The following is a 16,712-nucleotide window of genomic DNA, read 5'->3' on the forward strand; positions in this document are numbered from 1 at the left end:
TTGGTGAGTTTATTTGTTTTACTTCCTGACATACACTTATGATGTTTTATTTTCTACTGCTTCTCTGAAACCTCTCTCTCCTCATCATTTTCTTGCCTTCCCCCTTCCAAAATAGTTTCTTCTACCTTCAGCTAGTTCTTGGTTTTGAAAACCCACGTTCTTTTGTACGAACAAAATATATAACATGGTTCTCTTTCCATGTTTGATTTACTCTGAAGTATGGTTTGAATGACTGTGGTCATATAGTCATGAAAACCACTGGGAAATGGAAAGCTACAAGCAGATACTGGAGTGAGAGTAAAGAGAGTAGGCAGAAGGCTTAGGAAAGAAAGACATTTGTGAGAACTGATGCTGAAAACACTAAGGACTGATAAAGACACCTTGAGTTCTAGGCAAAGGAGATTAATTTGATCATTTAATAAGGGATTATTTGAGTTTGATAGTGAGAAAAGTGCCTTTTCATACATGTCTTTTAAAATATCGTTTAGATTATTGATGAATTAGAGAGGTAGGTGATTTTTACAGGACCGTTGATCATGGACCAGTGATGTGATATCCTGGGTGTGAGGCAGGTCTGTAGGTTGAATGAGAGGTGCTGGTGGAGGCACTTTGTGTTAGTAGTTTCCTCCAGTGTTAACTGATTTCATAGTAGGCAAGAGAAAAGAAGATGTCCAGGCAGAGCTTGAAATTGAGTTTTAAGTAACACACAATCAATTACACTGATTTCAGGAAACAAGTACAATTTAATTCTGAAGTAAGTTGTTGTGAGCTCACATAAATTATTCAGGGAAAGTAATATGCTGTGATAGACAGACAGGAGAGTAAGAAGGGGGCAGGACAAATGTCAGAAAGGCATCTCTATAGGCTTTTGGTTTTCAACTGACACAGGTTCTGGTTTTCTATGCAAAGCCAACTGTAGGTCACAATCCCCCTGCTTCAGGTTCTCAGGTACAAACACAGGTCCAATTGAGGCTTGGATATCTTTCTGCTTATTTACAGTTCATCTGATTGTTTTTAAATTAAGCTATTTTTTTTAGTTGTTTTAGAGATTTTCATATAATTACATCATATTATCCGTTACAGTTTTACCTCCAAACTCTTTCATATACTCCTCTCTACTCTTTCAAATTTATGGCCTGTCATTTCAATAATTGTCCTGTGCATATATGTATATGCATGTACATATAAATATTCCAAAATACATAGATGCAACCTGCTCAGTCTGCATAGTGCTCCTTGTGTGTAGTTGACTGGGTGGAAGAGCTAGGAGACTGTAGTGTGGCCTGGGGGTCTTAAGTGGATATCAGGACTCAGTAGCACGGCAGTGAAAATGATTGTGATCAAATGAATATGTCTTGCCTTAGAAGAGATCATAGCTGCACAAGTGGAGACCAAGAGAGTTCTATCTCAGTTTTTGAAAAAGAGTTATATATTGGAAAGAGTTGATCCAGTAAAGGAGAAAGTGATATTGCCTAGGCAAAGAGCAGGTCAGAACACCTGTTGTTTCAGATGAGTTCATTAGGGTAGCTCAAAGAATACAAAAATTTTGTCTCAGTGAGGAGACAAGAATGAATGAGGCTCTCAGATGAGGAATTAAATGACATAAGAGGTACATTTATCCAGAGGCCACATACAATATTATGTATTTGTCTTTATAGGATAGAGGTCTGACCATCTAAGGAGTCCAAGAATGGGAGGTGAAGCCCACAACAGCTCTGGGTTGCCTCCCTTCATCTTGACAGGACTGCCAGGGATGGAGAGCTCCCAGCACTGGATGTTCCTGCTTCTTGGTGTTCTTTATACTGTCTCCATAGGGGGCAATGCCCTCATCCTGTTCATCATTAAGGAGGAAGAGAGTCTACATCAACCCATGTACTACTTCCTGTCTCTGCTATCAGGCAATGACCTGGGTGTGTCTTTCTCCACATTGCCCACAGTCCTGGCTGTGTTTTGCTTCCACTTAAGAGAGATCAGTTTTAACTCTTGCATGTCCCAAATGTTCTTTATCCACCTTTTCTCTTTCATGGAGTCTGGGATTCTGCTGGCCATGAGCTTTGATCGCTATGTAGCCATCTGTAACCCACTGCGTTATTCCACAGTGCTCACTGATGCCCGGGTGGTGTGGATGGGTGTATGTGTTTTCCTTCGAAGTTTCTGCATGATTTTCCCATTACCCTTCCTTCTGAAGAGGTTGCCCTTCTGCAAGGCTAATGTGCTCAGCCATGCCTACTGTCTGCATCCAGATCTGATTCGACTGCCTTGTGGTGACACTTCCATCAATAATATATTTGGTCTGTCCATTGTCATCTCTACCTTTGGACTTGATTCTGCACTGATTTTCCTCTCTTATGTTCTCATACTTCGCTCTGTGCTTGCTATTGCCTCCCAGGAAGAAAGACTGAAGACCCTGAACACGTGTGTGTCACACCTGTGTGCTGTGCTCATCTTCTATGTGCCTAAGGTAGGTGTGTCCATGTTTGCTCGCTATGGGAGGCATGCTCCTCACTATGTACACACACTCCTGTCACTCATCTATCTCTTTGTTCCTCCAATGCTCAACCCTGTCATCTATTCCATCAAAACCAAGGAGATTCGTCGGAGACTTTGCAAAATTCTGCTCGGGAGAAAATTTTGAGTAGAAGGATGTTGTAATGTCAATCAATGTCCAGAGTATGTTTATCCTGACTCCACCAACTTGTGTTTTGAAGACCTGATTAGACAGATATTATTTGATCTCTGTCTTTAGCACTGTGATTCCTGTTATTAGATTTTGGATGACGGTACTTAGGATTCGAAGCAACTGTCTTTTTTATGGTAAGATAGGACGTTTATTATTTAGCCAAAATATAGGTGTTACATTTTTTTCTTAAATTAAAAAACATTTAGTCTCATTATGTTACAATATGTCCCCATTTTCTTTATTAAATGTTACAGAATCTCCTGGATTTGTTACTAATATGGAAACATTGTTATAATGGCAATTAGATTTTTTCCCAAAGTTCATATCCAAGTGACATTAGTTAAAAAAATCTTTCTCTGTAGACATAGAAGATTTCTGTCAAAATGTCCCTGCAAGCCCTGCCCCCTGCAAAGAAACAAAAGAATCTAGACAGAAAGTCATTGAAGAGCACTCTTAAAAATTGTGATGGAGACGCTGAAGATTAACTCTTCACAGTTAATGGGTTCTGGCTGGGTTGGGGTTGCGGAGTGGGAAAGGACTCAGTTTTCTTTAAGGGGCTGGTCACTGGGAGTTTGACCATGCTCCAGTGAGTATATGAGCAACACAGATTGGACTTGATGTTTTTCTGAGGGTGGTGAGCAAGTCACAGATGTGGGGAGATTGACCTGGGAAGATTGGGAAATGAAAATGATTGGGATACATTATATGAAATTACCACATACTTGTTAAAAATTATGTTGGAAAACAATACAAACATAAAAATTTATATCACAATACACTCATCCACCTGTATAGTAACTATGCATATAAATATTTTTTATACAGCACAAAGTGTCCATTTGGCCTGTAAAATGAGATAAAGGAACTTGTATAATAATTTTTTAAGAGATATTTTAATAATCTTGAAATTCAGCTAATTTTGATGTTATAATTTAAGTTGTATATAAATATATAATATAAACAATAATAATGTGTACCAAACACATGGAATATGTAAAGTTATTTGTTGTGTCTACATTCATGTGAGTGAAAGATTTTTTTGGGTAAGTTTGATGACAGAGAAGGAGAAATTCCTGAATTTATGGATTAAATTTAAGAACTATGATTGAATAAAGTGTTTTATAAATTTGTTGAAATAACTACAGTATATGAAAAAATGTCAAGTAATGTAACATTATCTCTCTGATAAGCTTGTATATTAAACCATTTTCTAGAAAATTTAACTAAATGGCAAAAAACTTGGATTTTCTATACATTTTCATGGTGGAGATGATTTTGATGTTACATTAGAATCCATGTCTCTGTCTCTGTGTCTCCCTCTGTGTAATGTTGTTTTTGTGTGAGTGTGTATTTGTTGGTGTGCATGTGGAGTGATCAGAAGAGGATAATGTGTGTCTTGCTCTGACATTCTCTGCTTCAAGACTTTGACAAGTGTTCTTTCACTGCATCTGGAGGTAGGCTGGTATCCAGAAAGCCCATGAAATCCCCTTGTTCCTCCAACTGTCCCACTGCATTATTAGGGTTACAGGTGCTCATAAAGCTGTGCTTGGGTTTTTAGAAATTAACGTGGTATATTCATTTGTTTAAAGTTCATTTGGAAATATGTCTCCATTGTTTTTAAAATTTAAGATTTTATATATGTGTACTAAATTTATATTATTTACTCTTCCCTATAATCCATTCCATGCCTCTCCACCCTGCATATTCATGATCTTCAAAAATATTATTATTTTATATATGTACTAATAAATATATACATACAACCTGTTGAGTATATGAGTGCTGCTCATGTGTACCTGTGCATAGAACTGACCACTTGGTACTGAATGAAAAATTGGGGGTTCATCTGTGGAGAAGACAGATTCTTCCTCTTTCATAAGTCATTAATTTTTAAAAAGGTCTTCATGTAGTGTTGAGGTCCTGTGAGATTTCCCTGACCCACATTGGTTTTGTTTAGGTAGTCATATTGTTGGTATTTCATGCTTCTAAGTCCTTGTCATCTACAGAAGACATAGTCTTGCAGTAGGCACCTGGTCTGACTCTTACAGCATTCTCACTCCATCTTCTACTACATTACCTGAGCCTTAGGTGTGGGAATTGTGTTGTATCAAGTTTATCTGGGCACTCCAAGGTCCTTTTTTCTTTGCATTTTAACAAATTGTGGCTTTCTATGGTGGTCTCCATCTGCGGTGAAAAGAAGCTTCCTCAGGAAGGAGCAAGTATACCTATCTTTTCCATTGATGTTGCCAATGAAACTCAAGTCTTCATGAATGAGCAGCAGGTGATTTTAATCATACAATGTCTCTAGCACCATGATTTATTTTACATATTTTTGTCTTTATTTTTTGGGTATTTCATGCATGTGTACAATGAAATGTGATCATAAGAACTCTCCATTTCCCTCCTCTACCTCTGCCTGAGTCCCTGTCAATATGTATTTTTTTTCCAAATTCTTATTTTTATCCTTTTGGATAACCCAGTAAATCCAATCAGTGCTGCTTATATGTGCATGGGTATGGTCTATCTATTGGAGCATGGGAATTCTATGAGTGACCACGTCCTCAAAAAGAATTTCATCATCCCCAATAGCTATCACATGCCAGTAGCTTCCTCTGGTTGATGGGGCCTGAAGAACACTTTCCCCTTTGGTGCAGGCTGGCTTGATCTTGCTGTCTTTTGCACATAACACAGTTGCTATGAATACAAGAGTGAAATTTCCATGTCATGACCAGAAGAGGCAGCATTTCACAACACTCCTCCTCATCCTGTGGCTCTTACATTCCACGTCATTTTCCATGATGCTTTCTGAGTCTTTTGGATTGCAGGCTCAAAAAAATATTCCTTTTAGGGCTGGGTACTTGGTCTCTTACTCTCAGCACTTTGACCTCTGACCTATCTCTCTGTTGAATGCTGACCTATGTAAATAGGTTTTCTGACTAATTTGACATTAGCTTGAGTCTATGTGCATAGAGATAAAATTTAGAAGACAATTCAACTTTATGAGAATAGAGCAAAATAATAACAAGAGGTTTTATTTTAGGGACTGTGACCTCCCTACCTTGAGCCTTTGATCAGGACTATAGTATAAATCATGGAATCCCCTCTTTTGGAGCAGGTCTCAGCACTTAGTTACTCCATAACCATCATTACAATAAGCATACAGTTATTTGTATCAGTGGGGACACATCCAATTTTGCAGCCAATATTATAGCATGGTGCTCTATGAATTGTGAATTGATGCAATTTCTGGTTAAATTGATAGTAGTGTGAAAATAATAAAATGTGGACTTACTAAGAATTAATTGGCAATTGAGGAAGAAGTCACAAGTTACCAATTGCAATACAATATACATCTAAGATACTTTATTGCAGATTTCTTTTAAGTACTTTTCTATAAATATTGAGAAATAGATGGCTTATATATTTTAAAATGTAAGGTAAGAAAAAGGTAAAAGGTAAGAAAGCTATGCAAAATATAATCTTGTTGAACTATACATAAATCACTCTGTGAGTGAAAATTCTTGTGAAAATTCCATGAATACAATTAAAAACATAAATATTGTATTCATCAAGTGTATTTGTACATACACACATCTAAAAACATATACACACACTCATCAAGTGAAAGAAGAGAGTAGGGTGAAGAGACAGAGAGACAGAGAGGCAGAGACAGAGACAGAAACAGGACTAAGAGCCCCACTTTAGCTCCATTAATGCTGGGTTTAAGAAATCTCTCAATACATTTTATATTATTGATGAGTAAAACCACAAAATATAAATGTAAACAACAAATCTAAAATACATATTTTACAACAAACAGGCTTCTTTCAGCAAACTTCCCAATTCATTATATACTTTATTTAAAATAAGAGATTTAAAAATATTTAAATGAATATTTGCCAGTTTTTGGTGGTATCTTCGGCTTGCATGAAACTTATGAGCTCAGAAATGTTACACACCTCCATCTTTTTATCTGTAATTAATGATAACTGTAACATCTTTCATTGAACTTTTATCTTACCTGTGCATTACCACTAAAATTATTGTCACTGTTTGTAGATTCTGATTTCTTTGTGAGTCAAAAATTTACTATACATGTTATTGTTAAATATGTTTATGGTTTTCTAAAATAAATATTTAGAAAGATTAATAGAAATAGTATTAATTTAAAAATGGTATTTAGAAAGATGTTATTTCTATTCGTGTAGAGTCTATATTCTCTATTTTTGAAAACTGTATATATCTCATACGTGAAATAAAATGTGAGCTGAAGAAGAAAGAGAGCTAGATGGAGAAATGTAGGCTGCCTACAGTGGTTGGGAAGGTCTGGGGACACTGAAAGAAATTCCTTGAGCTCTACAGCCCTGCTGGCTTCCAATTGTGATGCTCTTCCAAGAACACCTGTTCTGTCTTCTTCAGAGACAAGGATTTGCTTTTCTTAGCAGGGCCATTAACTTCCACTTATGTGTACCACTCTATTGTGCCCACCACTACTCAGGGAGTCCCTGAGGCCCCCTACTCTGTGATCAATGAGTTCAGGAAATGTTGGGAATACCCTATATTTTGTATTCTTTTAAAAAAATAAATCTCCAAAGACATTGCTGTTAGAATGTTTTCTCTGTAGTCAAAGAAGAATAACAGGCAATTAGTTTGATATAGAATAATAGAACAATTTCCATATAACATTACAAAAGCAGTGCTGCTAACCACATCAGATTTCTTTGTGGATGCTCTTTTTGTAAGATCCAAAGTAATATTAACCTTTCTTTTTTTTAAATAAAACCACTTTATTTGATAGTGTGAAAAGCTATTCATATTGAATTAGACGCTAAATATATAACCATGAAACTATTTACACAACATATACAATAAGAATATCCATCATTTCTGAAAGTTCCCAGATATTCTTTTTATTTTTGTTTTATTTGATAACAAAACATGATATTTGAACCTAAGTGATAGATTTAAAGTTGTTACCTAACAGAGGTTTAGACTATGGGTTAGAGTCTCAGCACTTGAGATATAAAGATATACCTCATACAAATAATCTAAATCTGCTAATAGTAGATAAAATTGGCTTCAGGTCATACTGTAGATCACTAGAATGTATTGTTGATGCACAAATGAAACTGTGCCCTTTGACCCATGTTTCCTCAATTTCCCCATAAGCCTTACTATGTTTCAGTTAAAGCTAAAAAGATTTTACTATATAGCTATGATTTAAAATACACATTTTATAAATAAGCCTATAATGTATTTAAAATTATTATTCTTATTTTAGTCAAAGGCACTGAGGTGCCAGAATTTTATATCTTGTCCAGGATAAGCAGCCAGTAATTTGGAGGACAGGGAAAAACTGGTGTAGACTGGCATTTAAGTTAAAGTTTCATCTGAGTTGGTGATGCTGCCTTGAAAATGATGACCTCTTGCCTTGTTTTAGCAGTGTCTGTGATCAAATGCATCCAACAATTTCAGTTTATTTTAGACTAGGGACATGAAAGACATCACATCATAACAGATTCATTTGTTCATTACATGATAATTTATACAGTATCTTGGCATTCTAGATCTCATGCTAGGCAGAATGGAGTAATAGCTGAAGGGATTGATGGATGGAGTTGGTCTCTTGGCTCTGAACTTGAACTTGTGGCCATTTTAAATCATGGTTCAGAGTCTAGATTTAAATGCTACTTCTAACATTTGCCTATAGTAAGGCTATAGTAGAAATTACTTTAAAATATTCTTATTTTTGCTTATGTGTATATGTCTGTGTAAGTGTGCAGGTGCCTACAGAGGCCAGAAGAGGGCATTTTTTTCTCCTGGAAATGTTACAAGTGATAGTGAGCTGCATTGCATTGGATCTGGAAACCAAACTCTGGATCTCTGGAGAAACAGCAAGGGAGCCATCTTTCCAGCCCAAAGTAATGTTACTTATATCATTGTACTTTTGTTTTATTAGATAACACACACATACACACACACACACACATTATACACACGCACACACATTATACACACACACACACATATATATATATACTATGAATTGGGTATGAAGTTTATATGACATGATAAACTCATACACATACCTCACAATGGAATTACACAGTTATTATTACTTTAGGATAGGTATGAAAAAATCATTAAGACATCTCGGTAACTGTTTGTGGTACCACAGAAAAGGCAATTCTAATGTAGATTTTAGAGTTAGATATCTCACTAGTGTGCATTGTCTTTGATTACATAAGTAAGAAATATGAGTCAGTTACCCTAAGATGCTTAATGTTGGCAATGACAAGAGCTTGAATATCAAGTATGGCCTATGGATGTTTTCAACGGTAGAGAGTAGTTGCCTTCCATACATAGACCTTGGACTCTATCTGCAGAACCACATTTGTATGTATATATATCATACACACTTACATACATACACATATACATGTATATACAGACACACATATATACATACATACATACATACACACATATATTATACATAGACACAAACACATACACAGACTGTTCTTAATTTGTCTTGTGTAGGAGGAGCTAATGTGGGAAGAGTAAGGAGAGAAAGAGGAGGAGTAGGAAGAGGAAAAGAAAGAGGGGGAGCTAGAGAGGCAGAGATGTAGGAGCGATGAAGAGCCACGCAGGTATAGAGAGCAGTCTCGGGTAACAACCTTTATTTAGGATAGCTAAATGGGAAACAACTCTCTTTGTATGGGCATATTGTTATTGAGCATTACCAAACATATAAAGCCTTTGATTAATCTTTAAGCATTAGAGTCTCATTTTCTTACTGGAACCGTATGGATGGTGAGATGGTCTGGGCAATGCCCAGACTTGCGGAGACAGCGTGGAAGATTGGCAGAGTCATCTCCCATGCTGGCATCTCGTGGGTGGCAGGGCTGGTGTTTCTGGCAGGTCATTTCTAGCTGCTGTGCGAACATGACTTCTGGCCATAGTACATGGTGGCTGAGTAAGGAAAAGCTGCTGCAGCTTAGATAGTCAGCTTGACCAGTGGCCAATTTAAGAATATCTCCTGCAACAGTCTTGAGTGTGACGCTTCTACGAGTCAGCTTCAATCCTTTGAGATGTATTTGCCCTATGTATTTCCCTCCAAAGGGAAGCTCTTTAGCGCATGCTGGATGAACACTTTGGTGACTTTCTCCATTCTTTATCATGGTACTAGCAGTACTTAACTTTAGAAAAGTTAACATAATAACTGAGTACCACATGGCAGCCTGTAGGTTGAATTATTTCCATGAACTTCTTTTGGAGTCATTCCTGTCACTGAATGATACTTGTCATTACCTATTTGTAGGAGAAAAATGAAGTTTATGGGGGTGAATTTTCTTCACAATCAGTAGGTAGAGTACATCCAGAAATGGAAGTTTTGTAATGTTTTCATCTATGAATCTGCCATATCCTTGCTGTCTCCCTAACAGGAATTCCATAGCCATCTGAGAAGAACACAGAGCCATGTCCTCAGTACTTTCTTATCAGGACAGATGATCTGATGATCTGCCTTCACATACTGTGTGTGACCAGCAGTGTGAACTAGTGCTTCTTCCCATGATTCAGACAGGTTAACTGATGATCAGATGTGACTTGCACATGATCAGCACATGTCATGATCAAATTAACTCTTGAAATTTATATGGGATTTGCATGTTCTGTTATGAGCTTCAGTACTTTTGTGGCCACATGTATATTGAAATGTCTAGTAAATACATAGAAGAGTTAGATTTAAACAATAACTCACTATCAAGCTGTGTAAATTTTAGGATCATTTTCTTTCACCTCTATGAATTAGGGGTGAGGCACAATCTTCTTAATAACAGGTCGTTTCCAGTTCTGATCATTTCTACTCTGTCATAACCCCATGAGAGATGAAATGCTAAGTCCAGGAGGTGTGTGTGTTGCTGATGCTCTGTATTCCCAGAAGTCCGTTAGCACCTGAGCTTGTAATAACATAAGGGACTTTGCAGATACAATCATCATTTTCAGGACAGAGTTGAAAGAAGCAGCAAGATGATATATGCAAGACATTTTCTCAAATGATGCTCTTTTTCTCTTCACAATGGTCATACTTGTGAGTCTCAGGTAGGTGACCTGAAACATTAAGTGCACCAAAAATCAAGTGCTAAGAATCTGCCATTAGCTTAGAAATGCCAGCAGTACAACATTTTGATTGGAAGGAGAGCCTATGTTTCCCTCTCCTCTCCTCTCCTCTCCTCTCCTCTCCTCTCCTCTCCTCTCCTCTCCAATTCTCTTCTTTCCTCTCCAATCTTCTCTTTTTCTAATTTTTATTTTTCCTCTGCCACCACACCTTTTCACTTTTCTTTTTCTCTTTTGCATGCTTTCTTCATCATCATCTTTCTTCATCATCATCACCTTTCTACTCTGCTATCTCTCTGTTGTTCTTGGTCCAAGAAACATCATTTGTTTTTGCCATTAGACATTACTTTCTTGGACAGCATACACCAGGAGACTGTATTATGAATGTATCCTTTGTGACTACAATATCCACTTCTATATTTTTCTTAGAAAAATCTAGAGTTTAGAAAAACAGGACCTTATCAGAGAAGTGTCCATAAAGGAGAGTCTGAGGGGAGGGGAGAGAGCACTGCTTATAATAATTTGCCATGTATCACAGAAGATGGCACCTTCTGATCAGAAAGAAGTGTATAAATGAGTTTTTCTTCAATGATATTTGAAGAGGTTGTTATCATGAATGAGTGACATGGTATCTTGGTTGTGAGGCATGACCACAGTTGGACTGATATAAAAAGAAGTGCTGAAAGAAGCACTTTGGATCAGTAATTTTATTTAGTGTTACTTAGCAACGTAGTAAACAATGGAAAGGTGTTATTCAGACATTGTGATTGAGTTTCAACCTTGAGAGTAATGATGAGGTCATTAAAAGAGAGAACTTTATGTGTGGAAACAATGTTGTTGCTTAGAGAAGTGACTGTTAATTCCATAGCATTCAGGAGATAATTAAAGGTTGATTAGGAACAAAATTGCTAAGAATTTACTTTCAGTAAATCCTACAGTTCATGGAGAAGAGTGGTCATTAGCTGAATGGTTAGGAAAATGAGAAAGAGGTAGCAGGGGATGGAGAAAGTGCAAGTGTACTTAGTGACTGACTGAATGATTATCACTGTGGATGGATATTTTTAAATGCAGGGTCTTTCCAGAAAGCTTATTAGTTCCCAATACTTTCAGTCTCCCAGTCTCGGCCTCTGAATGACCATGACAGGCATGAACTACTACATCTATCTTGAATATCCCTTTCTGGCCATTTATCTCCCATTTGGATGAATGGATGGAAGCTATGGGAAGCTGGTCTAGGGAGCTTAGAGTGTAGAGGCTCAGTTCCATCACACTGTAGACAGAAGAAAAGATGGTGGTCTGATAAGCAAGGGATTTGCATCAAAAGAGGCTGTAATAATTGAAGGTTTTGGGACTAATAGAGTTTTATGTTGGTACTAGAAAAGACTAGTGCCAATATATTGACAAGCTGAGTTCACAGCCTTAAATGTAAGAAAAAGGAATAGACCCAGGTAAGAAGGTGGGAAATGTCTATTTCCAGGTAAGTTCAATGCTACAGCTCAGAGTTTTCAGAAATCTTTGGACAATGAGAGGCATTGTTGAGTACTATCAGAATCAGAGATTCTCTAAAGCAAAGGGCTACATAGATATAAGAAAGAAAATAACGTTGGACTCAGGCCATGCACAAAAATGTGACTTTATTTTCTTTACAGGATAAAGGTCTGATCATCTACGAAGTTCCAGAATGGGAGGTGAAGCCCACAACAGCTCTGGGCTGCCTCCCTTCATCTTGACAGGACTGCCAGGGATGGAGAGCTCCCAGCACTGGCTGTTCCTGCTCCTTGGTGTTCTCTACACTGTCTCCATAGGGGGCAATGCCCTCATCCTGTTCATCATTAAGGAGGAAGAGAGTCTACATCAACCCATGTACTACTTCTTGTCTCTGCTATCAGTCAATGACCTGGGTGTGTCTTTCTCCACATTGCCCACAGTCCTGGCTGTGTTTTGCTTCCACTTAAGAGAGATCAGTTTTAACTCTTGCATGTCCCAAATGTTCTTTATCCACCTTTTCTCTTTCATGGAGTCTGGGATTCTGCTGGCCATGAGCTTTGATCGCTATGTAGCCATCTGCAACCCACTGCGCTATTCCACAGTGCTCACTGATGCCCGGGTGGTGTGGATGGGTGTATGTGTTTTCCTTCGAAGTTTCTGCATGGTTTTCCCATTACCTTTCCTACTGAAGAGATTACCCTTCTGCAAGGCTAATGTGCTCAGCCATGCCTACTGTCTGCATCCAGATATGATACGCCTGCCCTGTGGTGATATTACCATTAATAATATATTTGGCTTGTTCATAGTCATCTCTACCTTTGGTCTTGATTCTGCACTGATTTTCCTCTCTTATGTTCTCATACTTCGCTCTGTGCTGGCTATTGCCTCTCAGGAAGAAAGACTGAAGACCCTGAACACGTGTGTGTCACACCTGTGTGCTGTGCTCATTTTCTATGTGCCCATGGTAGGTGTGTCCATGGCTGCTCGCTATGGAAGTCATGCCCCACGGTATGTGCACACACTTCTATCGCTTGTTTATCTGTTTGTTCCTCCAATGCTCAACCCTGTTATTTATTCCATCAAAACCAAGGAGATTCGTCGGAGGCTTCACAAAATCCTGCTGGGGACCAAGATTTGAGCTGGATAATATTGTAAAGCCTGGGCTCAGAGGATGTTTGTTCCGATTGCACAAAGTTGTCTTCTGAAGCCCTTCTTTGACCTGGAATTTTTAATGACTTTTATTTTTCCCCAAATGACATCTCTCTTAGGATTCTTGTTATCAGATGCCATACATAATGGCATGCATGCATGGCATGCATCATGGCAGCATGGTTAGGATTCAGAGCAACAGGCTCTGGCAAGGTAAAACTGGTCATGTCATAATTTATTTAAAAAACCATGTTTCATTCCCTTCTTTTTCCAAAATAAAAACTATATGGTATTACTCCATTTTCTTTATTAAAATCCTCTATCACCTTGGATTTCTTATTAATATAGAAGCATTGTTTTAACAGGAATTATACTGTTTTCTCGAGTTTAAGAGATATTATCTAAAATCTTTGTCTCTCTCACACACATAAATGTGCTCAAATTATGCATATCTTTTTGTATAGTATGATATTCATCTGGCGTGTAAGAGATAAATATTATTCTATGTAAATTATATTAAAAGAGTTCATTTTCAGTAATATTGAAATTTGTTATATTTTAATATTTAACTAATATTGTATATCCAAATTGTATGTAGTCATATGTTCAGCATCTCATAATAAAGGAACTAAAATTATAGCAAAGATTGTGAAACAAAATACATGTAATATACAGGGTGATCCCACTTAGGATATGATAAAATAATGTACTATCAAAATCATTGAAATATTTTCAGAACTTAAGCAGTGGGTATGGAAAGAGGGAATTCATTCAATTTTGATCTTTTAATAAACTTCCAGAGTAGACCATCTGAAGAAAATGCACCCCAATTTAAATTGAATCTCAAACATTTTAAGTCTTCCCATGGCGGAGATACAGTACAGTGTGTGTGTGTATTTTATGTTGAGATGTACGTCTTCCTATATGTACACAGAGAAGGAAGTGGCTGTTGCTCCATTTTTCAGGTTGTTTCTCCTGCATCAGCCCCCTTACCAGCTTGGCCTACGTACATTATATCACTAAAATGCACCCCTGTTTTAGAAATCTCTCATAGTAATGAGTAACATAATAAAATACATGTGTAATTAGCAGTAGCTTTAAAGGAATACCTCCCTCAGTATCACATGCATGTTTCCCTAATTAATGACTTCATCTACTTTCTTGTTGATCTCTTTTAATTTCCCTGCCGATGATGATTGGCTGACTTCCTCCCAGTCTTTGAGTCTTTCACCTTTCTACTGTAGTTTTCGAAGGAAGAAGCTCTTTGTTTCTAAACAGACACACACTAAATTTACTTTCATCAGAAACATCCAGTTATACTAAAAGCATCATTATCATAAGGTGTACAATTTTAAAAGTATTTCATTAATTCTTTGAGAATTTAATATATGCATACAATTTATTTTGAACATATTCATCCACCAATTTCCCCAATTTCTTCTCTCAGATCCATTCAGCATCCCCAAATTACATTCTCAACTTCATGTATTTTTTAAAGCAGGTTTTCATTTTTAGTTTGAGGATTTTATACATGGTAACACTATATCCATCATTCCTTCTTCTAACTATCTTCTCTTGAGTTTATGCCTTCTATACTGAACACACATACACTCAAACAGACACACACACACACACACACACACAGACACCCGCAAAAAGACACACAAACACATACACACAGTTTTTACTGAATCTTATTAATATTACTCTTATGTGCTTTAGCTTAGGACTGTCTGCTTAGGATTAGGGTCTCGTCCCTGAAAACAGAAGAAAATAAATAAACAAACCAATATTGGCTCTATTCCCTCAGCAACCATTTGCTGCTTCTCTTCATCTAGGGGTAGGTTTTTGGGAAATTTACCTCTATCCATGTTGGGCTGTTTATAGGTATTGCCTTTTCAGGCAGGTAGTTTGTTGAGAATCCATGGGAACAACTCGCCTGTCCATCTGGAGACAGTATTCTTCAGCCACTGTCGTGGTCCAGGCCCTAATAATCTTTTCTCCTCATTTCCTCCATGATGTTTTCCTGAACCTTAGGTATAACAGTTGTGACATCATGTCTTATTCAGGCCTGGGAACCCCTTGGTTGCTTATTCTCTGCATTTTGGCCAACTGTGTGTGTCTCTGCTCATTTCCGTCTACTTCAAAAGCAATGCTTCTCTGATAAGAAGTGAGAGCTGCACTTATCAATGGGTATGTGAATGAGTGTTTAGAGGGCAATTGGAGCTGAAAACCCTTTCAGCTCCTCCAGTCTTCTCTCTAATTCCTCCATTGGGAACCCCATGATCAGATCAATGGATAGCTGTGAGCATCCGCCTCTGAATATGTCAGACTCTGGCAGACCTCTAAGGAGACATTTATATCTGGCTCTTGAGATGGTTTGTGGTCCCATGGGGAGAGCAACAATACCAACAAAACAGAGCTCCCAGGGTCTGAACCACAAGCCTGGGAGCACATAGGGAGGGACCCATGGCTCCATATCTATATGTAGGGGAGGATGACCTTGTTGGATATAGGTCAGAGTGGAGATCCTTGGTCCTATGAAGGCTGGACACCCAGTGTGGGGGAATTCGAGGGTGGGGATATGGGAGTAGGTTGGTGGGTGGGGGCACATGCTCATAGAAGCAGGAAGAGGGGGGATAAGATAGGAGGTTCCTGGGTGGTGGGGAAATGGGGCAAGGGTATAATATCTGAAATGTAAATAAAATATCTAATAAGAAAGAGAAAAACCCCACATTTCTTCCTTTAAATGTATTGCATATATGTTACACAATTTCTTTATCTATAAGTCTTTTGTTAGACATAGAGTAGCTCCATAAACTGCCTCTTTAAACTAGAGGAGCAATGAGAACAAATAAATTTAATAATTAAATTTATTGGAAAAAAAAAGAGAGGGCAATATGAAACTCTATCATGTGGGTTATGTAGGAGTACTAGGGTTTTTTTTTTTCTCTTAGGGCCGTGATCTTTCCAGCCATAGGTTCATGATGTGGTTGGCAGTGCCAGGCAAGAGTCCCCTCCAGCTGACCAGGCAAAGACAGTTGTTTGCACCAAAGATTCAAGCATCACTATTGTAATGTTAGAGATACTTTGCAGGTCTTGTCATGGTTGAGGTTCTCAAGCTTTGGGGGTGGTCGGGCGGTTAACACTGTTGATAACTTTTCTCCATTGACAGCTTGCATAATGCCTTCTAAGTACAGTATGAGAGTTAGGCTTCAGTCAGGACATTTCTAGATCACTACCAGCTGGATTTCTCCAACTCCTGTGATTGAAG

General features: G+C 37.8%; 2 protein-coding genes across 2 annotated transcripts; both read left to right on the forward strand.

Moving 5' to 3' along the window:
• The first annotated feature begins 1,690 nt into the window (after positions 1-1,690).
• LOC114633534 (olfactory receptor 51I2-like) lies at positions 1,691-2,635 on the forward strand. Its single transcript, XM_028782099.1, has one exon. It carries the CDS (start codon positions 1,691-1,693, stop codon positions 2,633-2,635), a length of 945 nt encoding a protein of 314 aa, XP_028637932.1.
• Positions 2,636-12,482: 9,847 nt separating this feature from the next.
• On the forward strand, positions 12,483-13,427 carry LOC114633530 (olfactory receptor 51I2-like). The gene has a single exon (XM_028782094.1). It carries the CDS (start codon positions 12,483-12,485, stop codon positions 13,425-13,427), a length of 945 nt encoding a protein of 314 aa, XP_028637927.1.
• The last annotated feature ends 3,285 nt before the right edge of the window (positions 13,428-16,712 follow it).

This window comes from Grammomys surdaster, unplaced genomic scaffold (assembly GCF_004785775.1).
Source record: "Grammomys surdaster isolate TR1022 unplaced genomic scaffold, NIH_TR_1.0 693, whole genome shotgun sequence".
Lineage (NCBI taxonomy): Eukaryota > Metazoa > Chordata > Mammalia > Rodentia > Muridae > Grammomys > Grammomys surdaster.